Source organism: Penicillium alfredii (genome assembly GCF_028826965.1).
Source record: "Penicillium alfredii strain IBT 34128 chromosome Unknown utg000004l_segment0_segment0, whole genome shotgun sequence".
In the NCBI taxonomy this organism is placed as follows: domain Eukaryota; kingdom Fungi; phylum Ascomycota; class Eurotiomycetes; order Eurotiales; family Aspergillaceae; genus Penicillium; species Penicillium alfredii.
Window position 1 is genome coordinate 3,052,303 of NW_026622701.1, and position 23,895 is coordinate 3,076,197.

The 23,895-nt window shown below is 51.9% G+C and overlaps 10 protein-coding genes across 10 annotated transcripts; 6 read left to right on the forward strand and 4 right to left on the reverse strand.

Moving 5' to 3' along the window:
* Positions 1-2,189: 2,189 nt before the first annotated feature.
* NUU61_002798 (uncharacterized protein) lies at positions 2,190-3,045 on the forward strand (the record flags this gene model as incomplete). The annotated part of the gene is made up of 2 exons (XM_056653380.1): positions 2,190-2,220; positions 2,318-3,045. 2 exons carry the CDS (start codon positions 2,190-2,192, stop codon positions 3,043-3,045), a joined length of 759 nt encoding a protein of 252 aa, XP_056514447.1.
* Positions 3,046-3,319: 274 nt separating this feature from the next.
* cp9 (putative serine carboxypeptidase) lies at positions 3,320-4,972 on the reverse strand (the record flags this gene model as incomplete). Its single annotated transcript, XM_056653381.1, has 2 exons — positions 3,320-4,677; positions 4,732-4,972. 2 exons carry the CDS (start codon positions 4,970-4,972, stop codon positions 3,320-3,322), a joined length of 1,599 nt encoding a protein of 532 aa, XP_056514448.1.
* Positions 4,973-6,388: 1,416 nt separating this feature from the next.
* Positions 6,389-8,345, forward strand: NUU61_002800 (TCP11 family protein; the record flags this gene model as incomplete). Its single annotated transcript, XM_056653382.1, has 2 exons — positions 6,389-7,303; positions 7,362-8,345. The coding sequence occupies 2 exons, from the start codon at positions 6,389-6,391 to the stop codon at positions 8,343-8,345; spliced, it is 1,899 nt and encodes a 632-aa protein (XP_056514449.1).
* A 500-nt stretch (positions 8,346-8,845) lies between these two features.
* NUU61_002801 (uncharacterized protein) lies at positions 8,846-10,153 on the forward strand (the record flags this gene model as incomplete). Its single annotated transcript, XM_056653383.1, has 1 exon — positions 8,846-10,153. The coding sequence occupies one exon, from the start codon at positions 8,846-8,848 to the stop codon at positions 10,151-10,153; it is 1,308 nt and encodes a 435-aa protein (XP_056514450.1).
* A 132-nt stretch (positions 10,154-10,285) lies between these two features.
* NUU61_002802 (uncharacterized protein) lies at positions 10,286-11,752 on the reverse strand (the record flags this gene model as incomplete). Its single annotated transcript, XM_056653384.1, has 1 exon — positions 10,286-11,752. The coding sequence occupies one exon, from the start codon at positions 11,750-11,752 to the stop codon at positions 10,286-10,288; it is 1,467 nt and encodes a 488-aa protein (XP_056514451.1).
* A 1,709-nt stretch (positions 11,753-13,461) lies between these two features.
* On the reverse strand, positions 13,462-14,786 carry NUU61_002803 (uncharacterized protein; the record flags this gene model as incomplete). Its single annotated transcript, XM_056653385.1, has 3 exons — positions 13,462-13,815; positions 13,867-14,073; positions 14,124-14,786. The coding sequence occupies 3 exons, from the start codon at positions 14,784-14,786 to the stop codon at positions 13,462-13,464; spliced, it is 1,224 nt and encodes a 407-aa protein (XP_056514452.1).
* Positions 14,787-16,328: 1,542 nt separating this feature from the next.
* NUU61_002804 (nicotinate-nicotinamide nucleotide adenylyltransferase) lies at positions 16,329-17,192 on the forward strand (the record flags this gene model as incomplete). Its single annotated transcript, XM_056653386.1, has 1 exon — positions 16,329-17,192. One exon carries the CDS (start codon positions 16,329-16,331, stop codon positions 17,190-17,192), a length of 864 nt encoding a protein of 287 aa, XP_056514453.1.
* Positions 17,193-17,459: 267 nt separating this feature from the next.
* On the reverse strand, positions 17,460-17,937 carry NUU61_002805 (uncharacterized protein; the record flags this gene model as incomplete). Its single annotated transcript, XM_056653387.1, has 2 exons — positions 17,460-17,791; positions 17,871-17,937. The coding sequence occupies 2 exons, from the start codon at positions 17,935-17,937 to the stop codon at positions 17,460-17,462; spliced, it is 399 nt and encodes a 132-aa protein (XP_056514454.1).
* Positions 17,938-18,429: 492 nt separating this feature from the next.
* NUU61_002806 (J domain-containing protein) lies at positions 18,430-19,604 on the forward strand (the record flags this gene model as incomplete). Its single annotated transcript, XM_056653388.1, has 3 exons — positions 18,430-18,700; positions 18,758-19,012; positions 19,066-19,604. The coding sequence occupies 3 exons, from the start codon at positions 18,430-18,432 to the stop codon at positions 19,602-19,604; spliced, it is 1,065 nt and encodes a 354-aa protein (XP_056514455.1).
* A 711-nt stretch (positions 19,605-20,315) lies between these two features.
* NUU61_002807 (ubiquitin-ubiquitin ligase UFD2) lies at positions 20,316-23,879 on the forward strand (the record flags this gene model as incomplete). Its single annotated transcript, XM_056653389.1, has 7 exons — positions 20,316-20,345; positions 20,441-21,084; positions 21,151-21,361; positions 21,426-21,881; positions 21,938-23,525; positions 23,582-23,731; positions 23,785-23,879. The coding sequence occupies 7 exons, from the start codon at positions 20,316-20,318 to the stop codon at positions 23,877-23,879; spliced, it is 3,174 nt and encodes a 1,057-aa protein (XP_056514456.1).
* Between the last annotated feature and the right edge of the window lie 16 nt (positions 23,880-23,895).

The following is a 23,895-nucleotide window of genomic DNA, read 5'->3' on the forward strand; positions in this document are numbered from 1 at the left end:
ATGTCTTTGTTCTTTGTTGTTTATTGCGGGTCTATCTGGTCACTGAATTTTCTGGTCTGGGCACTTGTTTTGAATTAGCGAGAAATCTTGTTCTCCTTTGGAAGAAACTCAGAATATGACACAATAGATACAGCGTGGCTAACCCTGCTTGCCAATTTGTTTTTTCAAATGTTTTTTAAAAAAGCTACTTTCTCTTGACGATAGCCTTGGCCCGATAGTCTTTCCGTCTATAGTGCTGTTGTAAGTAAATATCTCGTCCATGGAATACCAGCGAGGGGAATCTTAGATCAAAATCCTATATTACTCTTGCTCTCCTCTCCACATTTGACTCCATCTGGCAATCAACCCACCCCACCTGGATATACCTGTAGACATCCATCTTGATGCATCATGACTCATCCTGGCTCACCCTGATCCTATTTTCTTCTGTCATGGACAATAGTGACATCGTATGAGCATAATTTGTAGTCTTGATTACTCTATCTGTGTCAATGATAAGTTATGAGTATGGATGATTGTATGGCCGTGCCACTCTATGGAGTTATCGCAACTACAGATCCAGCCGGTTGGGATAGCAAGGATTTCAATATTCAATATTCTATTAATTATTGCGAATGTAATTGGGGTGGTTATTATTCTGGCAAGTATATAAATACTTCTAGCTGCCATCAAGAGAGATATATAAACATTAGAAATCAAATTGAGTACCATGAGGAATTACTAGATCCTTCCGTGGAAAGCGACAATTTTAAATGCCTAAACACAGGAGTAGAACAGTAAGCAATTTCTCTCTCTCTCTCTTTTTTTTTTTTTTAAAAAAAAAAGATTAATTGTTGCTCCAGCAAGGAAAATACAGCATGGGAAAAAGGGCGATGAAGAAAACCCAATCTCTGAATCCAGAAACTATTTTCAAATTCTGGTCTTTTTCCTACTCTAATTGATGCAAGATTCTTGTCGACATCGTCCGAACCCTTCCTGTCCCCCTCTTTTTTTTTTTTTTTTTTTTTTTTTTTTTGGGAGCGGGGGGTATTTGTTTTCTATATGAATAGGAGTTGCCGATGAAAACTATCGGAGGATGGCAGGTGATGTGCATGGGTCATCAGGGATGCCGCCGTACCCGCGCCTTGCCTTTCTTTGTGGCTGGATATATATAATATTGATATCTACCTTTTCTTCTCTAATATATTTTGCTTTTTTTTTGTTGCTTTGTATCCGTCAGTAATTGGGTTTGTCGACAAGTTATCTGTGGGGGTCAAACCCTACCTTGGCGGTTCAAGCCTAAAGACAGTTAACCAGAGCCTGGTTTTGGTCTACGAGTAACATGCCTTGTAATGCGAAGATAACTAATAGGCATGTGGATACTTGTCTTATTTATCACCATTCCTGTCTTGGCTTATTGTACAGAAGTGACACCGCTATTCGCAACGCTTTGATCTTCTGTCGTCTAGAGGTTGATTATCTACAATCCACTTGAGGTAGATGGGTGCTTGGCTGTTGGAGGGCAATTTTCAATTCTTCGAACTGAACTAATATAAAACAAGAAGTTGTGGACATTATTTTCTGACGGCATTTAGAAAGTGGGACTCTCTAACCCCTGACCCCTGAGTCCATCATTCTATCAGATCCTTCGGGTAGATAAGCTAAACCACAAACCTGACAAGCCCTTTTCCCTCTCCGTGTATCTACCGAAGCCCACATGATTCAGTAATACCATTCATAAGTGCCGGACCCAGATATTTGGGCCCCGTCAGTCCAATAATCAAACGATAAAATAGCACGGGACCTTGAGTGATTTCAAATCCTACGTGTCATTGCGGATCATATAACCGGCAGTGGAGACCGTTTATTACTAGGGCTACCAGGCACATCCGAGTGACTGGCAACGGGCCCTAGTGAGCGGGGCAGAGGATGTCACTCTTTTAGTTGTGACACATCATATGTGATGGCGGAGATTGCAGAACTATTTAATGGCGCAATGTTTTGGTTCACTGAGAATACTTCAATGGGATTCCTCCTGGTGACACTTGCTAGGAAATCTCTTCTGTTGTGTTGAAGCACGTCGAAATTGAAGATTACGAGTCAGACAACTAGGCCCTTGATTATCGACCCCCACTACCAATTCGTCCTTAATAGTCTCCCAATATTCAGCTATTCTGCTACAGATACTCTGTGTTCCTCGTGCGTGCAAGATGTCTGACTCGACAATCGTCCTCATCACCGGTAAGACCAAGCCCTAACAAACCTGAACCATCCAAGATTTATATGTCGGGATGTGTGCTACATGCACAAAAACTAATCTATAAAAAAACAAACATAGGAGCCAACTCTGGCATCGGCTACGCCACCACCCAACTGCTAGCCTCTCAGCCCAAGCACCATGTTATTATGGCCTGCCGCGATGTCTCCAAGGGCCAGCAAGCCCTAACCGAGATCCAAAACAGCAGCGACAAAATCCAAGGCACACTATCAGTGCTCCAGCTCGACGTAACCGACGACTCCTCCATCGCCGCCGCCGTAGAGACCGTGCGCCAGCAATTCGGACGAGTCGACGCCTTCATCAGCAATGCCGGCACGCTAGCCCTGCAGAGCAGCGGCCGCGCCCAGCTGCGCGAGATGTTCGACGCGAATGTCTTCGGCGCGTTGCTCGTGTCAGAGGCTTTTATTCCGCTTCTGTTGCAGTCGGCCCGGCCCTACCTCGTGCAGGTCTCCAGCGCCTTGGGCTCTGTTGGGTTGGCGTCTGACCCGAATGATACATGGTATGCCACTGCTTGGTATGAGTACCGCATGACCAAGGCTGCGTTGAATATGGCGACGATCCAGTTCCATAAACGACTCAGTGCGCAGAACGTGCGTGTCTTTGCGTTCTGTCCTGGTTTGGTGCGGTCGAAGATTCGGGGGGACTCTGAGGAGGCGATTACTGCGCAGGGCGCGGCTGGGGATCCGATCGACTCGGCGAAAGGGCTTGTGGATATCGTGCAGGGGAGAAGAGATGCCGAAGCGGGCCAGTTTTTGCGCACTGATGGCTCTGGCTCATGGCCGTGGTAGTTTCTTGTTTTGTTTTCGAGTCCGTATATACCAGATCCCAACAACAGTGATATATGACCGAGAAAGCTATAAATCCACACAAAGAGAGCCGAAGCATTTTGTCCACTTTTTGTAAATATGATTCTAACTAAAAAGTCATGCTTTCAGAGGGAAATCAGACTGCGAAACAAGAAAATGAGAATTCAAATGCAAAGGTATTAGTCCAGTGAGTAACACCCAGCTACTGATCTACACCAAACACCAGCCAGTCACTCCATCATCAAATCGCCCAATTTCAGTCCTTCTTCGGTGCAACCACCACATCCCGCACGAAGGCAAAGACCTCACGCGGCTTATTGACGAACACGCTGTGACCGGCCTCCCAGAAATGGTGATATGAGACTCCTCGCTCTGCAGCCCAGGTGCCCGCAGCGGTGTCCGTGGCCGTGGCAGCTGTGAGCGTAGTAGCGGCTGTGTGCTTGGAAGAACTCTTCGTCGATGCTGGAGCGGCATTGTCGGCATAAAACAGCTGGTGAGGCTTCTCTGAGAACCCCTGCGCGCCACCCCAGGTCATGTTCTGGATAGAAAGTTCCGTGCCGATGTGGTTGATCAGCATATCCCACTCGCCGTTGTAGATGTGCAGCGAAATATTGTGCGTGGTAACCAGCTTCGGAAGGATCGAGTACTCTGGTGGGACTGGCGGTGGTGCTGCCACAAGGGTAGCGAGGATGGTTGCATTGCAGGCGCTGTAGGCGTCGCTGTCGCGGACGTGCAGAGCGGCCCGGACGTCAGCGCGACTGAAATACGTTCCTAGGAGCGGGAGCGGGCTGACGGTGCTGCAGTCATTGTGAATATCGTAGATATCAAAGCACTCAGGTCCTGACCCTGCCGCAGATACCGTATACATGTAGTCTGATGCGGTGGAGAAGGTGGCGCAGGGGCCGTAGCAGGTGGAATTGAAGATAGATGAGTGGACCGTGGCCGGCGTTGATGGCGCAATATTGCAGTCGTCGTTGAGAGCACTTGTCAGATCCCGGTGTTGTTTTCGGCGGTAGTTGATGTTCTCTGGATTCCCGGGGATCTGGATTCGGCCCCGAGGAGGATAGATGGCGGCTTGGTCCAGGACGTTGTCGAAGCCACAGGTGCGGTCTGCCTCGCTAAATGTGGACTGGATATCCTGGGGGACTTTGAGGAGCTTCAACTGTGAGTGGATGTAGGCGCCCATTGCGACGGAAGACATGGCCGCCGCATTGCCCCAGGAACCATCACCGAGTGACATCGAGCGTATATCCAACGGAAGCGAATATTTGCCCTCCATCAGAGCCTCTGCAAAGTAAGGTACGTATATTCCTGCATACGACTCGCCCATGAGATGGATCTGTTTGGACTGGAGGTGTGGGAAATAGACCAAGAAGGAATGCAGCCACCGGACTAAGTCGGCTGTCACTCGCTCGTTGTCTTTCACCGGGTAAGGGTTGCTGGCAGTCGAAAAGCCGGTACCCACGGGCTGATCCACATACAGCACATTCCCAAGCCGTGTCCATGAATACGGATTGCGCTCGAGCCGAGTAGAATTTCCGGCAAAGGAGATGGGCCCGTTGCCGGTTATCAGCCCTATGAGCGAGGAGCAGCCAGGACCGCCATTGAACCAGACTATCCACAGATTTAGTTAGTATTACCCAAGCCAATTTTAGACTCTATACTGACTTATAAGATTGTCGTTGTACTTTGCATCTTCTGCTTCGAAAAGCCAGAAAAAGATCTCATTCCCGTCTTGTGTTTCGGGCACTGGCAGTCGCCCAGCCCAGCTGGGCGGCAGAGTAGGACTGTCCGGCAGGCCGTGGACTTTGAATTGGGAGATATTTGAGGATTGTGTTACTGGCAAAAAGAAGTATCGTGGTATTGCCCAGACCACATGAAAGAAGTATAAAATTGCGGCGATATCCATAGTCGACAAAGCAGAACCAGCACGACTTTCGAATTCAACCACGATCAAGTCGCAATCTCACGAAATACCAAATAGAAAGATTCGAGAAAAGTAGCAGGATGCTTTGGAAGTTATTCCCACATGGCGACGGCCCTTTTTGACTGTTCGCCGTCGTTGGCTGATGATCTTATTGAAGTTTCCCGATTCTGGTGTCAATAGGCCCACTCCCGTGATTGAGATTATTGAGAGCAAGACACCGGCTTATAGACAATCCCGGCCATGAGACGCAGCTATAAGCAGCTGAGTCTCTGTTTAATTGTAATTAAACCTTGGGGATGCTGGCCTGGTGGTCTTTTCAGGGTTTGGCAGCATTGGAAATAGAGTGAATTGATGCCTGATTGGCACCTGATATATCAGGCGCCAAGGCCACCACCCGACAACCCGACCGCGTCGACCAGGGCGAACATCTTCAATCGCCAACCAGACTGCATCATCGCTGGGTCAGTGGTTCCCCGATCAATTCGGGGGAGCAAGTCCCTCACGTGGGTGGCCAGTGCGTTGATCCTGCCTTTTTTTGGCCCTTCTTTTTTCAAAGTGAGGCGCCGCTGGGGGCATGCCAGTTGAGAGAAACGCCCCCTGTGCCGGGGATCGGATACCTCCAACCACTCTCGAAACAGATCGTGTGCCATCTGGAGTTTGGAGACGGGAATCGATCGCGGTGTTTGTACCATCGAGGTCTGTGTTCATCCGGGTACCAGCATTGGAATGTGAGCCCGACTGAAGACCTGGTTGCGTCCACCCGGATCCGGTGTATCTCGAAAACGATCTGGAGACTCAACCTGAGCTATATCAGCGCAACCCGGTCGCTTTCCCAATCTTCTTCTCCTTTTTGATTTCCTTCCTTTTTTTCCCTCTCTTGATTTGTTCCCCTGCACCATCGACCTGGGCGGTTTTGTGTTGTTTGCCCGTGTTTTTTCTTTCTCTCTTCTCTATACGGCTCTCTCTCCTGAGTCCCCCATGTGGACTTTGTTCTTTGTGATTTCAGTGGCTGAGAGTGTCTGACACAATTTTCATTATTATTATTATTATTTAATTCGGATTTACTATTCTTTTTCTGTTTCAGCTCCTTTTTCTGATCTCCGGGCCTCCCTGACCAAACCACGAGGCAATCAGGTGCAGATCCAATCATCCGGGGCGGCTCCACCGCAATTGACAGCTCACTTGCATCACTTGTGGTTGCGGATTGGCCGCCTTCCCCAGGCGAACCAGGGGGAGATCCATTTGGTGAGTTGCAACGGGGGAATTGGAGGGCATTTGCGATTCTTTCCCCGGTGAAGGCTATGGCGTAGAACCCTCGCCATCGCCTAACCATCCCTGAGGTTTCCTTATCTAACAGTGTGAGTAGAAGGAAGACGGTCAGATCGCATTCAGCTGGTGATGGATCTCCAGGGCACTAAGGAACCCCGGGCCCAAGACGAGGGCGCCGAAGGTCCGCTTGAGGCCTACGGAGCTGGGGGCAGCCGGTCCAAAGAGTATCCCAAGAAGGAGGGGCAAGATTCCCACAACCATGGCGACCCCAACAACGTGCGCCCTCTTCGTCACCGACAGCCGCCATTCGCATATCCCCATGGGACTCAACAACCGGCATCGTCGGCGACAACTGCAGCATCGCACCCCCGACAGCCATCGCCGTCGCCCGAGGCTATCCGCATTCCGCAGGTCTTAGGTCTGAGCTCCCGCAACCAGCGGCTGCTGCAAAAAGCCAAACGACATCCCCCAGTGACGAAGAAGACGCTTAGTGAGCTCGATCTCCCGTGTATCATGAACAACATCAACCTCCGCATGGATGCCAACTTTGACCGTGACCTACACTTCAAGCCAGATCTGGACGGCGAAAAGGGCAAACGCAAACGGAAAGAAGCCGCCGACTACTGGGATGCAATGGCGGCGGAGATTGCCGTTTACTCGTTCCGCGCTGCTCACTCGAATGACGACACTGGAGAAGATGCCTCGAATGAAAGCGCTCGACGCACATTTGAGCCCCGTTTGCCCGCCATGTTCGAGACCCTCCAGGATGTTATCAAGACCCTTGTTCCAGAGCGCGATCACCCGAGTGTCATGCATAACCTGGAAGTGCCCCTGCTCATGCAGCAGATCCGGAAAGGCGTTTTGGACATGCTAGCGCTAGCGACGTGGTTGGCCGCACTTCTCAAAACACATTGTGCCCCGATGCGCGATGAGTGGGTGGATCGGATGGTCGAGCAAATCACCGAAGGATCGCAGTCACAAGAGCCGCAGGAGATTGTCAATGGTTTACAGACATTATTTGCCATCCTGGAGGCTATGAAGCTGGTAAGTAGCAACTCCATTCCTTGACTGTTATGGTCCGAAACTCATTCTTTTTCTCTAGGATGTCGCCAATCACCAGATTCGCGCATTTCGGGTACTTCTCATCGAAGACACTGTGCCTTTCCTGCAGGAATATTTCCAGGGCAAAACTAGCCGCGGCTCTTTCCAGGTCGAGCCTGCACGGCTCTGGTACCTGGCAGCACGAGACCAGGCGCGAGAGGAAGATGCAGAGAAGAACCCGACAACGACAGACACCGAAGACACGTTCAAGCCTTTGGAAGCACTGTTCCGTGGGATATCCGAGCAGCTGCTTCAATTTCATCCGCCTGACGACTTCCCCGAGACTTTCCTGTTCGACTCCGACCGGCTGTGGCAGTTGCGGGCAACCGTGCAGAACTTGATAAACCTCGAGATCGCCTGGTATATCTTCGAGTCGTATGTGCACACCCAGAAACGGTATTTGTCGGCTCGTGACGAGACCAGCTCCACTTTCCGGGCGCGGATCTGGTCGCTCATGGAGGACGGCATGGATCCTGACAGCCGAGTTGCAGGCGACGACGATGCCGGTCTCCGGAATGGCTCGCGCTGGTTGCGAAATGTGCGCTGCATCGCTCTGGAGGTTGCTCGGTTTGCGTGTGCCGCCTGCTGTTTGGATGTCGTCGTCGCCGACGAGGTCATGGTTCCCATTGAGGCCGCCCTCGAATGGCACCTGTCCCATGACTCAGACCTCTTCCGCTACTTTCAGAACAGCATGCGCGACAGAATCCTCACCGCCACTATTGGTTATGCTCACAAATACCTGCCGCTCTCACCTCTGGCCATTTGTGAGTCGCAGCGCACAGCTCCGTCCACGACGAGCCAGTCTTCCTCGGCAAATCCATCCCCGTCTCAGTCTCAATCTCAGACTCCCTACCCTCAACAATACGATATCGAGCGCATCAGCATGCGTCTTGCCCACATGGGAATCCTGCATTGGCGCGTGTGGGCACCTCTGCTGTATCTCCGCGACGAGATCGCGGAGCTCGATCAGCCGGCGTTAGTATAATCTAGATTTGATTATTTTTGTCTGTGTTTCTCAATTTTTCTCTTCATATCGAATTGCTCTTCAGCGCCCTGCATTGTGTCTTTGTTTTGACCAGACTCGGCGTTTACTGTGAGAACCCCGGCGTTGTGAGTTGTGGGAATGGGGGTATTTGGTCAGAAAAATAGAAGGCGTTCTTGTCGGTTTCACTCTTTGATAGTAGACCGTATAGCATAATCCATTATTTTGCTTAAGACTGAGTGAAGCGCGGAGAGTAAGAGTGAAGCGTAGAAAACCCTCGACGCGAGCGGACACGGGTCCGTGCATCGATCAGCGCGATCGACATCAACACCTCTCCATGCAAATCTCCAAACCCAGCACTTCCATTAATTTCGTCCCTCAATGCATCCAGCATGATCAGCACCTGGGGTATCGCATTCCCGTGAGCCTTGTAAGGATTCGGGGAAGAACCCCCCCCCCACCCCCAAAACAGCAAAAGATCTATATGCTTGGGACGCGTCCCAATGCGTCTCTCGGCGGCTCTCTATGGGCCGCGCGCCCCCTGGCTCCCGTTGTTGAAATCGGCACAGTTGCAGCGCCTCGCGCGTGCAACGGGGGTCCAGTCGTCTGGCACGAAGAAGATCCTTGTCGATCGTATCGAAAATGAGTTGCTCTTGCAGCCGGGGAGTCGGGAGCAGCGCCAACAGCCGCCATCAGAACGGGGATACGGCCTACTCAAGACAGGACACGCAAGGCCATCCGAGCCATGGAGTATCCTCAGCATTGACATGGGGATTCAGAACCTCGCATTCGCTCATCTGCGAGTTCATCCCCCTTCCTCTAGGTGGAATGGTGGTAGTGGTAGTGGCCCTCCCCCAACCCCGGAATTAACGGCGTGGCACCGACTCGCTGTCTCGGAGATTGCGAGTCTCAATCTAAACACAGATTCAGGGTCTACGGGTATTGATGATGATGCTGTTCCCGGTGCTGGATCTACTCTCCCACAATCGACACCAATCACTCCGACAATAGACATCCACCCCAATTCGCCAAGCACTACTACATCCTCGAATAAGGAAAAGGACTCCTCGTCTACAAAAGACTCTTTCTCTCCAAAGCTGTATGCGGCCAATGCATACACCCTCCTCACAACCCTCCTCTCTGCCTACCGCCCCACCCACATCCTGATCGAGCGCCAGCGCTTCCGCTCAGGAGGGGCCAGTACCGTGCTGGAGTGGACGCTGCGAGTCGGGGTCTTAGAAGGCATGCTGTACGCCGTCCTGCACACACTGCGCCAGGAGCGCGGCGGCGAGCTGGCGTCTGTTCAGGTCCACGGGATCGAGCCGCGGCGGGTAGTACGGTACTGGACCGAGAGTGAGGCCCCGGCTGATGCTAATACGACGGAGAGCAAGAAGAAGAAGAAGAATCTGACAGCGAGAGAAGTCAAAAAGGCCAAGATTGATCTGGTGGGACGCTGGTTGGCGGCGTCTTTGCCGGTACCAGGGGGTGAAGAGACCACAGAAACAGATGAGAAAAGCGCTGGATCGGCCTTTGTGGCTGAGCCCTTGAAAATCTCGCTGGCTGAAGACAAGCCTGTCTTGCATGATCTTGCCCGCGCGTATCTTCGGAAATGGCAGGGACAGTCGCAGAAGCGGAAGGGTTCCCGTTCTTTGAAGACGGCGTCTGCTGGGGATGCTCTGTTGGTTGATCCGGGCAAGCTGGATGATCTTGCGGATTGTCTGTTGCAGGGAGTAACTTGGTTTGAATGGCAGGTCATGCGGGAGCGCATTGCCCGGGAGGGCGTTGAGGCGCTGGACTCAAGCGTGGCATGACGTCTGTGGGAGTGGTTTTGTATATATCGTCTACATTTCATGAGCGCCAAACTCGAAGCTTTTCCTAAGGAATTCTAAAAGAAAAGGGAAAAAAAGAAAAACGTAAAAACACATATATCCAATAAAAGTTGATCATGGCCCTGGTCCAAACCTATCTTGAATGTGCTTCAACCGTCCATCATGGGCATGTTTTTCCAGCATATCCCTCTTCCACACTTCCCAGTACGTATTCTTCTCAATCCCAAACGCAGTCCAAATGCCACGAATCAAAGGCAATGTCTCCTCCCAAGGGAAATCAACATCAAGCCCAAAGAAGAATCTCCGAAGTCTCTCATCCTTGCCCATGATATCAGCCAAGTCCTCCGCCCCTTTCGCTCTCAAGAAGCAAGCCAGTGCTTGGTCATGAGCAGTCAAGGATGACATGCCATCATAAATATCACCCATTTCGGCCGTCACCAAAGACGGCCCGAATGCTTCACTTGCGGGGACTACTCGAGCCATTTGCCAATCGATAATCCCGATGATATTCAGCTCGTCGTCGACCATGAGGTGATCACCCTTATCATCCACATGCTTGAGATAGAACTGCTCTGTAGTATCCACGGAATGAGGCTTTGGTGATGTCGTTGCAAGAGCCTGGACCTGGGATTTCAGGAACGCAAACACCAAGTACGCATTCACAGGAAACGAAGTAAAAAGCTGTCCATCAGCAATGAGAGCCATATTCCGCTCCACAAATGAAGTATAATAGTCAACAGCTGTATCAAAAGGCCCGACTGGACTCTGGACGAGGAATCGTTCACTGGCGACAGCAGAGACGACGGGCTCTGAAGGCGTAGGACCAGGAAGAAGAGATCCAGCCTTGGGAAAAGGATGGTGCTGCAGCTCAATCATAATATCTGCCAGGTCCTTCCACACCCTCTCCTTGTCTTTCTCGTCTGCAAAGCGCTTCCCGTGTGGTCCTTGCATGTTCCAGGGTTGACCGGGCATTTGCTCGATGAGCAGATAGCTCACACCAACCTTGTTGCTCTTGTCGCTAGCAATGCCATAGTCAAAGACTCGAGGCGCGGGCACCTTAGTCGTCTCGAGGAATTTGAGGGTGGCGTATTCGCTGCGAATGAGGTAGTCGATGAGTGGTTGCGGGATACTTCCATTCAGTCGTGGTACTCGGATCAGCCAGACGGTGGAGGCATCGTCCATAAAACGAACCCCAGCATGATAGTTGGCGCAGCCCATGAGGCATCCACGCCCCCATGCGGGCGGGTGCTCGATCGTGCATTTGTGGCCGCCGTTTAATTCTGAGGCACGCTCGCACAATGCCTTTTCGTTGATTTTGGAACGCAGATCTTTTACTTCCGCGTGGATATTGACTTCGAATTGCTCTTCTGGGAGGGGCTTTTTCGTTGTTAGGTCTGAGTTGAGTGGAGTTGAGTAGATAGACAGCAGGTTCATGGACTGTACCGTGTCATCGCATGTATGAAATGGTAGGCGACGGTGGGTTGCGCAGAGGTGGCGGTTGCATTTCTCACAGGGTCCGAACCCCCGCACACTTGGGAGTATGCAGTCTGCGAATTCACAATCAAAGAATCTATCGAGCATCGTGGTCATTTCGAGTGAAAAGGGAGAGTGTATAGTGCGGGGTTCATCTTACAGCTCTCAATCACCCGAGTTAAGCTGATCACATCAACACATCACTGAAAATAGCTAATAGACCATATACTGGTGGTATGAAGTATGTGATTTCCAATAAACCGTCCAAAATACTTCTTAGCTCTGGACTGCGAAATAATAAATTAAGCTGTCACAGAATATGGGAGTAAATAGACCAATGTTGCTTCGAGGATATCAATGCAGGGTATGCTTATTTGCAATAGTATAGACACAATATAAAAAGACATAGTCGCTCACATATGCAAAGCAAAGCAAGAAAGAGAAAGTCAGAGAGGGGTCTAAGGAGTTGTGCCAGCTGATTGGCGCTGAACACAAGGTCTGCCAGCAAAATGGGCTCGGCAAGCTTGTACCACCACTTGCAGACATGTAACCAGCAGGCCTCTTGTTTTCGGAGTTGTTTACTGCCCACAAACCGAAGGATCATGCAAAGAATCCCGGGGGGCAGGACTTCCAATGGCATCTCAATTACACAATTTCAAGTATTTTTTTTTTCAACTTTTTTTTTGGCTGCCAAATTTCACTAAGCTTTACCTAGTCACATGACTTGCCCGTCTTTCGAGGACGGGGTATACTTTTGGCGAGAGGGTTGGATATGGTGATACAACTATTGTGCTATGTAGTGGTGTCTTTATCTGACCGGATAATTGTATTGGTGTTGGGTCTGTGGTGTGGCTCCCTGTAAAAAAAAGCCATTATAGATGCTAGCTTGCACTTGCTCGATTATGTAGCTCAAGTGGCGGGTGGAAGAAAGTTCAAGATTTTTACTATTGGAGCCCTACAAGGAGCATATTTACAGATTTTGTTCTAATGAGGCAGAGGTTTTTATATCCTTGGTTCTGTCAACTGAACCATGGTTCCACATGATCCACCCGTTGACAGGTCCACTCTAACCTGACAGCTTCGGATCAACATTCTCACCTATACTCCCGCCTCGCAAACGAGCCAATCTACGTAGTGTATATTTACTGAAAAACTGCAAGTCAAACGAATTCATTTGATTTCGTGACATGAACACCCGAGTCATCGCCGGCCCATCCAGGAAAAAACCGATCCCTGGGCAATTGAAAACAAATCGACGTGAAGATCCGAATTTTGTACATATCGTGTGCGTCCTCCCACGCACTTAAGAATAGAGAAAGAAAGAGAAAGAAAAAAAAGGACGAAGGAAAAGGCCCCCATTCCCCGTAGAAGACACCGCGTCAAAACCCGTCAGAAGATACGATAGAGAACTCCGAGTCCAATAGAGATTGACGAAAGGATTGGATCAATATCTCATTGGAGAATGAAATTAAAAAAAAAGGCAAATGGAGTATCTCGCCGAGAGGCTAGATAAATTTGGCCAGGTCCAGCTTGCAGCAGCGTAGCACAGGGCAAGCCGGAAGCAAATCGCGCGAGAAAAACCATTGCAAGAAGAAAAAAGAAGTGAAAAATGGCAGGAAAAAAGGGGGTTAATCAGAAATGAAGTTAGAAAAAAGAAGGTCCGTTTGTACCAAGACTTGGCAAATCGGCACAGCACCAGCGCACAAAGTGCACGGAAAGAAGAAAGTCGGAATGTTTCTCTCAGGTCAACGACACGGTCGCATCACGAGCTTCAGATGGCAACTGGGGCCTTCCTCGTTCTAAGAGTTGCCTCGTCTTTAGATGAAGCGGCGGCGCCAGTGGTTGAGGTAGGAAACTTGACTGCTGGGAGCGCCAGTGGGAACGGGCTTGCCGCCAGTGGGCTTGAAGCCAATGGAGGTCGGGTGGTGCAGTTTGCTGGTTGCAAAGCTCGTGGGGCGGGCTGCACCGGTGCCAAAAGGCTTGTTGCCCGTGCCGTAAGGAGGACGGCCAGTGGGGATGGTGGGGATGGTGGCGCCAGTGGTCGAGGACGTCTCGGTGGAGGTAGTGTTCTGCTCGCCATCACCGTTACCCTGGCCGTTGTGCTCACCCTGGCCATTGCTGGGGTGTCCCTGGTGGTGGTCACCACCCGGAGCAGAGGTGGCGCCGGCGTTCTAGATAGGGTTAGTTCTGTGCAGCATAGATTGACGATGAGGAGAACATACGACAGTCACGGTCTGGGTGGCGGTCACAGTCACAGTAGCTTGGTTGCAAGCACCCTCGCCATTTCCGTTGCCCGCAGGTTGAGAGGCAGACACAGTGGGAGTCTCAACCACGGTGACAGTCTGAGTGGCAGTCGAAGTGGAGTGGATAGTGGTGGTCTGCTCAGATTCCTCGCCACCAGGGATTTTACCAGGGTTGGTACTCTCAGTCTAGAGTTCAGTTAGATTGTGTGTTTGAAGATGCCCAAGTCGATACGTACCTGGTAGACAGTGTGGTGGTCAGTGGTGGTCTTGTGGATGGTGGTGGTGACAACACTGGCCGAGGTGCCAGAGCCCAAAGTGTAGGTGACAACCACATCACCAGTGTTGGTGCTTCCAGCCGAGGGCGAGACAACCGAGGAGTGGATGCCAGAAGGCTTGATGCCAGAGGCGCTGATACCCGAGGGCTTGAATCCAGAGGGCTTGAATCCAGAGGGCTTGAATCCAGAGGGCTTGAATCCAGAGGGCTTGAATCCAGAGGGCTTGAATCCCGATGGCTTGAAGACAGAGGGCTTGGTTCCAGCAGGACCAGTTCCAGAAGGCTTCACACCAGAGGGCTTGGCAGTACCAGAGAGGGCAACAGAAGACGAGGCACCCGAGGGAGTGGCAACAGAGGGCGAGGCACCCGAGGGTACAACACTGTGCACACCAGTCGAAACAGCACCAGTGGGAACAACACTGAAAGCCACATTGGTGGGAGCAGCATCAGAGGTCTGGTCTGCGGGGGACTGAGTAGCCGACCAGGTCAACCCAGTAGTGGCAGCCTCGGGCTCCGGGTGTCCACGAGCGAGATTGACGCGACGAGCATGGAGACCCTGGTGGTTGGCCTCAGCCATCGCAGCCATCGAGGCCACCAGAGCAACAGAGATCTTGTTGACATGCATTGTGGGGTGAGGATTGGGCTTGCTTTTCAATGACAGTCAATGTCAGGAAGAGAATGGAGATGGAACGATGAAGAGAAATAGCAAGATGCTTGAAAGTGAGTGAAGGGTGCGAAGTCGATTCGCAGGAAAAGAATGACTGAAAGAAAGAAAGTCTCTGGCACAGCGAGGACGAAGTGAAGGTGAGCTACAAGCCTGAAGAGAAGAAGAAAAGAAAGAAAGGAAAAGAGTGAGAGAAGAGAGGCAGACAAATAGTCGATTCAGTTGCCCTCGGGTACCTGACCAGGCACTTGTTGATCGAATTAATCTAATTATTGAATTATTGAATTATTGAATTACTTCGTTATTTAATTACATTATTATTTAATTAATTCACTAAATGATTCATCTATTGGAAGCTCAGACTCTGCAAGACCGAGTGGATATCCGGTGCCTGAGTAGATGAAGGACCCGCTGTCTCAGGCACCACGTTATTGGCAGCAATCCACTTCTCTCCACCCACGACTCTGCTTAAGATTGCCATTTCTGCTGTTTCTGCTGTTTCATCTACAGCATGATGGCTCTCCCATCACCTTTGTGTGGCGTGCATAGCCTCGGCGATTATCTCCATCCTCCATGGTCATTGGGGGAGAACACAGAGTCAGCAAAACAGTTGCTGGAGATACCTGTGGACAGAGCGAAAATATCCGACACCGTTACCCGTGTGGTGCGACACTGGATTCCAAACCCCAAACCCTCTGGCCCGTCCAGACTGCAGTGGAGACGATAATTCCCAAAATCTCTACAGCCGGGATCAGAATCCATCAACCCATACTTCATCCATGCCGATCAGAAGGTGATCATTGCTTGTTCCAGCCACGGCCGCACATCCGGGACTTTTTGGCAGATCCTCTGGTGCAACCACCGTTTCATCTCCTGGCAAAATGCCTCCTGGTGCCGGTTGTTGCAGTCTACCGTTTCACATAAAACACCTCTGCGCCACCCACGTCCCGCTCCCCACTTTGTTCTCGGCTCATATATTGTGGTCGCATTTTTTTGGATTCCTTCAGTCATCACAAGGGCCGAGACTCTGCATTTTATCAAGTAGATGAAGTTCCATCTCTCGACTTGATCTCAGTCCCGGGTTCGTGGAGATGACTGAAAATGCAGCTGAATTCTGCGCCCGTTTGCATAGGAGCATATCCAGCCTGGAAGATGACACTCGTGCCTCAATCTGACTCAATTGCTGCACCCAAAGCCTTGCAAGCCAGATCCTGTGAGAGCCGGGGCAGATTTTATCATCGACAGGGTCCATATGGAGAAGCTTTTCCTGAAACACAGCCGGGTTGAGTCAGGGTGTTTACCTATCTAGGTAGGTGGTCAACTGATTTCCCTTTTCGACTTACATTTTCTAGCTGTAGTTCTTGTGGTTGAACTCGGAGTCTACCTGATTCTTGAGAATTGGTGATGGGTAAGGAGCGTGGAAAGTTTGAGGGCGGTGGCTCCCCACTCTCTTATCGCGATGCTCGGGCTATCACCTCCTGTCATTGCGACAACTTGCCAAGCATGTCCTTCCACGCTCTTCGAGCCCAATATGCCTCGCTTCTGAAGCAGTTTATTGCATCCACAAAAGAATTCGAGGTCCTCACCAGCATCCCCACCGATCCCTCCCCGCCTGCAGAGACACTCTATGTCCTAGACTCGTCCTTTAACCCGCCGACTCTCGCTCATCTCCGCATTGCGAGCTCCGCTCTCCAGGAACGGCTGCAGCCAACCTCGCGCCTGCTTTTGCTTCTGGCTACACAGAATGCTGATAAGCCATCCAAGCCCGCCTCGTTCGAGGATCGGCTCATCATGATGGAGCTGTTCGCACACGATTTGCGCTCACACTTGGCCACGACAGCAACCTCTACATCATCGGGACATGCACACCCCACTACACATCTTCCCTCGATTGACATAGGCGTAACGAAAAAGCCGTATTTCGTCGACAAAGCTGCGGCGATCGAGGCAGCTGGGACCTATCCCACCCCACTCGAGCAGGTCCATCTAACGGGCTACGATACCCTGATCCGCATTCTCAATCCCAAGTACTACCCGCCCGAGTATAATCTGCAGCCTCTCAATGTGCTCTTCTCGCGACATCGACTGCGCGTCAGAATGCGGCCGGATGACGAGTGGGGCAGCCCGGAAGACCAGCAGGAGTTTGTGGCTGCTCTGGCGCGCGGTGACCGCGAGAACGAGGGTGGTCGGCGGGAGTGGGCTGAACGCATCCACCTCGTCCCCGGCAAGACACCCGGGGAACCGCCTGTGAGCTCCACCAAAGCACGGGAGGCGGTGCAGGCGACGTCCCAGGACCTCGACTGGCTGGTCCCAGATCGTGTCCGGGACTTTATGCGCTCAGAGCAACCGTATTCCAGGGACCGCTGAGCCATCTCTGGTTTGGACAGGGTGTCTCGTATATGGAGAGCCACTAGCAACGTAAATGGACGTCGATGCTCTACAGATATCTGGTATCTGGGCACAGACACCACATTCAACTTTTCTGATGATACATGAACCCATCAAGAATTTATACCGACGCCGAGTCCCTGCTCCAAGCATGTAACGAATTCGAGTTTCCAAGACATAGATCGTACACCCCAAGGCACAGCACGAGTCGCCCTGCCTTCTGTTTTATTTTTCAGTCGATGGCCATCAAGACTCATCGTCTTCCTCCTCCCGCTTCCCTAACGTGTATGCAAGCCCACCCCCAATCATATTGACCAAGCAGAGACCCATTGTCGCCCCGCGCACAATCCCCCGGGCCCCCAGCTTCTTCATGAACGGTTGCCGTCGCCGCCCGGCCAGAAGCAGATACAAGCCGGACCATGCCGCGCTGATGCCGGCACTGTCGGTCTTGAAGCCTTGTAGGTTCGCGTAACTGGTGAAGAGAAGAACAGGCGGGAACATCATTGGGAAGAATTGGAAGGGCCGCATGTGTTGCGCGGTGATGAGCGAGGCGAGCAGAGTCGGTGGGAAGGAGTTTTCTAGTACGGAGAGCAATTAGTCTCATTTCATTGAGGGCTAACATGGGCAGCAATAATTTGGAAAGTTCTGAGTGCATACCTCCCCAGGCCCGGAAGCGCTGCACCAGCGTCTGCTTCGTTTGTTCAACGGTCGAGTCCTTCGCCATGATGGGTGATAGTCCGCGCTCGAGATAGTGAGGGTGTACGAGAGTGGCCGAGTTTCCTTCGCGAGGTGTCATGTTAGCAAAATAGATTTACATACAGATAAATGTCTCAAAACCTACCTCTCAATATTGATTTCAAAGCGGGACAATTCCCAAGGCGACGTGGGGGAGTTGTTGCGTATGCATCCCGAACGGCGCGCGGATGTTCCAACGCTTGGCAAAGACACCTAAGACTATGCTTTTCCCCCCAGTTAACACTTCCTCCCCTCGAGTCAGCCACGCCTGTCACCGCCCGTTCATCCACCGCCCGGCATTCGCTTGTTTCGATACGTTTGCCTGATCGCGACAGACTTGGTTCTGTCTGCTCGATCTTTTGCGGGACGGAGTGCCCCCTTCGCGATTCCACCACCTTCCCACCCAGACGCTATCGCCTCCCTCTCTGTCCTCGAACCACTCTTCCCCGCGGTCTACGAGACCGTTTGATACTTTATCACCATGCCGTCAGCCACGGCGTCAGGATCCGATGCCAATGGCGGAGGCGCGCGATCGCGTGAGCATAACCAGGGCAACCAGGACCGCAAATATACGCCAGAGCAAGAGGCCGCCGTGATCCGGATCCGAAAATGCTCGGCGACTGCATTCTACGAGATTCTGTCGGTAGAAAAGACTGCGACGGACAATGAGATTAAAAAGGCATACCGGAAGCAAAGTCTGTTGACACATCCAGACAAGAACGGGTACGATGGTGCGGACGAGGCATTCAAGAGTGAGTTGGAGATGACCCTGGGGTTGTTTCCCATCTTTTTGGTCTGACAACTGGCAGTGGTCTCGCGTGCTTTCCAGATCCTCTCCGACTCCGATAAGAAGTCTCGTTACGACAAGTTCGGCGGAGACCCCGACAGCCGATTCAACCCCGGGGCAAGCGCCTCAAGTGGCGCGTCCCCATTCAGTGGCTTTGGTGGAGGAGGATTCCCGCGATCAGGGGCCGCTGGTCCAGGGTTTGATGAAGAGATCTCCCCGGAGGAGCTGTTCAACCGGTTCTTCAATGGTGGCTTTGGGGGGATGGGCAGTCCATTTGGTATGATCAACCCTTATCGAGGCATGGGTCTCGTTCATTGCTAATTTTGTCAGGCGGTCCGCAATTTGTCTTCAATATGGGAGGAGGCCCAGGGTTCCGGGTACATCAATTCGGCGGGCCCATGCCACGCCGACGCCCCCGTACGAACACCGATGGCCAGCCGGAGCCTGCCCTGGATGGCTGGACTTTCCTACGACAACTATTGCCTCTTATTCTTCTCTTCGTCCTCCCACTTCTCTCGTCTCTTTTCTCTGGTCCGTCGGCTCCCACGGGGCCGTCATATCGCTTTGATACTCCTGCTCCGCCGCACACTCAGCACCGCACGACTCCCAGGCTCAATATTAATTACTACGTAAACCCGGTCGACGTGGAGGATTACAGCGCCCGGAAACTACGCCAGCTCGATCAACGTGTGGAGGTGGATTATGTTTCATCACTGCGGTATGAGTGCGAGAATGAAGTCCAGGCGCGGGAACGAAAGATGCAGGAAGCACAGGGCTGGTTCTTCCCGGATGTCGAGAAGATGAAGGAAGCCCGGGCCATGGAGCTGACCAACTGCCGGCGGTTAGACAAGTTGAAGGGGAGATATTGAGCTTGTGGAATAAGTGGGATGGGGAGCGCCATGCGGATTCGGTTGTGTGAAGCCCTCGGACATTGTTCCTTACCTTGAGAATCATCTCGAAAGTGCGCTTCTATGTCAATCGACCGTGCGACAGGCGTCTGTTGGGTGTTTTGGTTTTTTTTTTTTCCCCTTCTGTACATGACCTTGGATTCTTAATGCATCCCATTTCTCGCGATGTCACTGGCGAGGTGATGAAGCCGTATATATTGAGAGTTTGATGTTTTCTATGGATTTTCGACGTCTACGAGCGCCAGATGTGCATATATACCCGTGGTAATCTTGGACCAAGCAACTCAGTTTTCAGTGACTTCCCTGTAACAACCATAGTAGCTGATCGCTGTATGTCATATATCCCGTATCTTCCAGGTACCGCAGGTGTACAAGCTGCTTAGTCAATCACCATCATACCCCAAAATCAGAACAGCGAGAGAATCCCAGCGATCAGGACCGAATCTCCCTGTACTTTTCTTTTCTTCGACTCCGTCATCCGGGTTTGGTCCATCTTGCTGCCTCCACTTCACATTGTTTGGCCAGCAAACAACCTCACCGGGTAGCCCCTCCTGTCTGCTTCGGCCCTCCGACATTGTCCCCGATACTGTGCCTATCCGCCTCCCACCACATTAGGAGTGGAGCTATCTCTCCCGCGTGGTGGTCAAGCCCTTAATTTTCTCCAAGGCAAAGATGTCGGACTCCCTTTCTGACGCGGACAAGGTTAGTATCCTCGTCCTCACCACCACACAGTCATCTTGCCTCTATTCCGCAGCACCTCATTAACCTGGTCCCATTTTGCTGTGTGTGGTGTGTAGATCCGCAACAAGCGTCTGGCAAAGCTCTCAAACCCGACTCCATCTTCCTCAACCGATGATGCCTCCGAATCGCCATCGCAGAACCCTCCCTCCCCCTCCCCCTCACAGTCGCCATTGCCCCCTCAGCCGCAGCAGAGCGCCCCAGAACCCGCCGCTCCGACACCCCCGCAGACCGAAGGGAAACGGATCAAGATCAACCCAGCCGCACCAACGCCCGAGCGACCCCGCTCTACCGCGCTGTCCGCCTCGGGTACCCCGCCGCCGCAGAAGACCGAGAGCATCGAGGCGTTCGAGGACCGAACATTGAGCGCTGTGTTCAAGCTGACTCTGAAGGAGGAGGGCCAGCGCGATGCCTACGGACAGCGGACCTACCTCCCCGGGTTGCGGGGTGAGTTGGAGAGCGAGGGCCAGGAGCTGCGCATCCAGACGGCTGTCTTGGACCAGGCGTTGCTAGAAGCCGCCTCCAAGGCTGAGCGACAGCGCCCGCTCGATTATCTTCTCCCGTGTTGGAAGCGCATCACGAAGCTTCACAAGGGGTTCCGCCGGGCTCGAGATGACGATCCTAAGTTCCTGGTGCTGTGTGAGGCACGACGCCTGTGCATGAGTTATGCTGTGTTTGCCATTACAATGCCGGAAATGTTTGGGTGTGTTGTTTTTCCCCGGGAGAAATCTCTCGTTGAGAAGGCGCATCCCAACTAACTAATTCCTAGGCTCGACTCCCCTGAGCGATCACCGTTGGCTCCGTATCTGCTGCTGGACCCTGAAGATGACAAGGGGGTTGATTTCGAGTTTATCAGCGAGGCTGTTCGGAGATTCGACGAAGACGAAAGCATCAAGCCCGCTTTTATTACGGCTGTTGAGGAACTAAGCACCGAGCTCTCTTCCAAGGACATTAATGACGACTACAAGCCCTATGCAACAGTTAGTGGATTTCAAGTGCAGAGCTAAAACTTGTTGTGTATATAAGTACTAATGATTTCTTCAGGCACTGCGAAACCTTGTTCGCCATGCATCCATTGCGGCCGCTATCACAGAGTCGTCTATCTTCAATGCGTCAAGAGACCCTGCCCAGTTTGAAAAGGCCACGCTTTTGGGTCCCTGGTTCCGCCTGTCGCCGCTGCAGGGCAACGTGACCATGTCGTATTTCTCGAGCCCCAAGACCCGCGACCAAGCATATATTCTGAACGCGCAACGCTCCCTTCGCATGACCCAACAGATCCTCAGTTCCGACCTTCTTGATGTTATCAACCACATGATCCGAGCCTCGAAAGAAGCGCGGGACAGGGTCCTTGACTGGTTTGCAGCGGCTCTGAACATTAACCACAAGCGACGTGCGATGCAGGTCGATCCAGAGCAGGTATCGTCGGACGGATTCATGTTTAATCTTACGACGTGTCTGGACCAGCTTTGTGAGCCTTTCATGGACGCAACATTCACCAAGGTGTGTTTGATTCAATGGATGTTCTGATTAATTCAATCTAATTGGGCATTATTTAGATCGACAGGATCGACTCCGAATATCTCCATCGGGACTCGCGGGTGGACATGCGGGACGAGACAAAGATCAACGCGGATCAGCATGCTTCGGACAAGTTTTATTCCAAAAAAGTCGACGGGGCCTCTAATTTTATTACTGAAATCTTCTTCTTAACTGTTGCCGCTCATCACTATGGCAGCGAATCATTGACCTCCAAAATGGAGCAACTGGAGAAGGATCTGCGCCACATGGAATCAACAATCAACAAGTTCGAGCTGGAGCGGCACCGGTGGGCTGGCAACCCGATGCAGCTTCGGGTGTTTGAACAGGCGCTCAAGAAATACAAAGACAAGCTAGACCTGGGCCTGGCCTTGAAGTACAGTCTTCAGGGTGTGCTGTTTGATGATCAATGGCAGGCTCGTTCGATGATGTTCATGCGATATGTCACCGTCTGGCTGCTTCGGCTCGTCTCCGGGGTGAATTTCCCCAAGGAACAGATCAAGCTGCCTCTCCCCGAGCAGCAGCCGGAGGTGTTCCAATGTCTACCAGAGTATTTCCTGGATGACATTGTTAGCAACTTCAAGTTTATCATGTGGTGCATGCCGCAAATCATTACCGCCACCCAGGGTGATGAGTTGGTTATGCTGTGCATCACGTTCCTGGAGAGCTCCAGCTACATCAAGAACCCGTATCTTAAAGCTGGTCTTGTGTCCATCCTCTTCCGAGGAACATGGAATCGCCCTGGCGGCGCCCGCGGTGTTCTGGTGGACCTGCTCAACTCGATGCCTTTTGCCAACGACCATCTCCTCCACGCGGTCATGAAATTCTATATCGAGGCAGAATACATGGGCACGCACACCCAGTTCTACGACAAGTTCAACATCCGGTTCGAAATCTTCCAGATCATCAAGTGCATCTGGCCAAATCCCCTTTACCGAGAGAAGTTGTCCAACCAAGCCAACCAGAACCTAGACTTCTTCGTCCGGTTCGTCAACCTGCTTCTGAATGATGTGACCTATGTGCTGGATGAGTCTTTCGGCGCGTTCAAAACTATCAACAACACGCAGCTGGAGCTCAGCCGCGAGGGCAGCTCGATGGATCCCAACACACGTCAACAACGAGAGGAGCATTTGTCGTCGGCCCAGCGCAGTGCCAAATCCTACATGCAGCTGACCAATGAAACCGTGGCCATGCTCAAGCTCTTTACTCACGCCCTGGCCGACTCTTTTACAATGCCGGAGATTGTTCAGCGTCTGGCCGATATGTTGGACTACAACCTGGATGCCATGGTGGGGCCCAAGAGCTCCAGCCTGCGGGTCAACAACCTGCAGGAGTATGGGTTCAACCCGCGAGCGCTTCTTAGTGAGATCACAGATGTGTATCTCAATCTGATGAACAAGGAAAATTTCGTCCTCGCGGTTGCGCGTGACGGGCGGTCTTATAAACCGGCTAATTTCGAAAAAGCCGCGGAGATCCTGCGCAAGTGGTCGTTGAAATCCCCCGAGGAATTCCAGCGCTGGGGTCAGTTGCGGAAGAAGGTTGAGGAGGCCAAGGCGGCTGACGAACAGGCCGAGGAGGATCTCGGCGAGGTGCCGGATGATTTCCTGGGTATGTTTTGTTATGCACACGGTCACTCTGCTATATTGATTGCTAATTTCTTTCAGATCCTCTGATGTACACCCTGATGGAAGACCCGGTCATTCTCCCCAACTCGCGGATGTCCATCGACCGCGCCACTATTCGCTCGCATCTTCTCAGCGACCCGCATGACCCGTTTAACCGTGTTCCATTGAAGATGGAAGACGTGGTGCCCGGTAAGATCGGCCCATTATTGTTTCACTAGTACATCGCTAACTGTTGAGTGTAGACACCGAGCTCAAAGCCAAGATCGAAGCCTTTAAAGCGGAGCGAACGAGCGGTAGGAAAGAAATGGCACCAGCGGACGCGATGGACACAAGTTGAATGTAGCTATATTCGC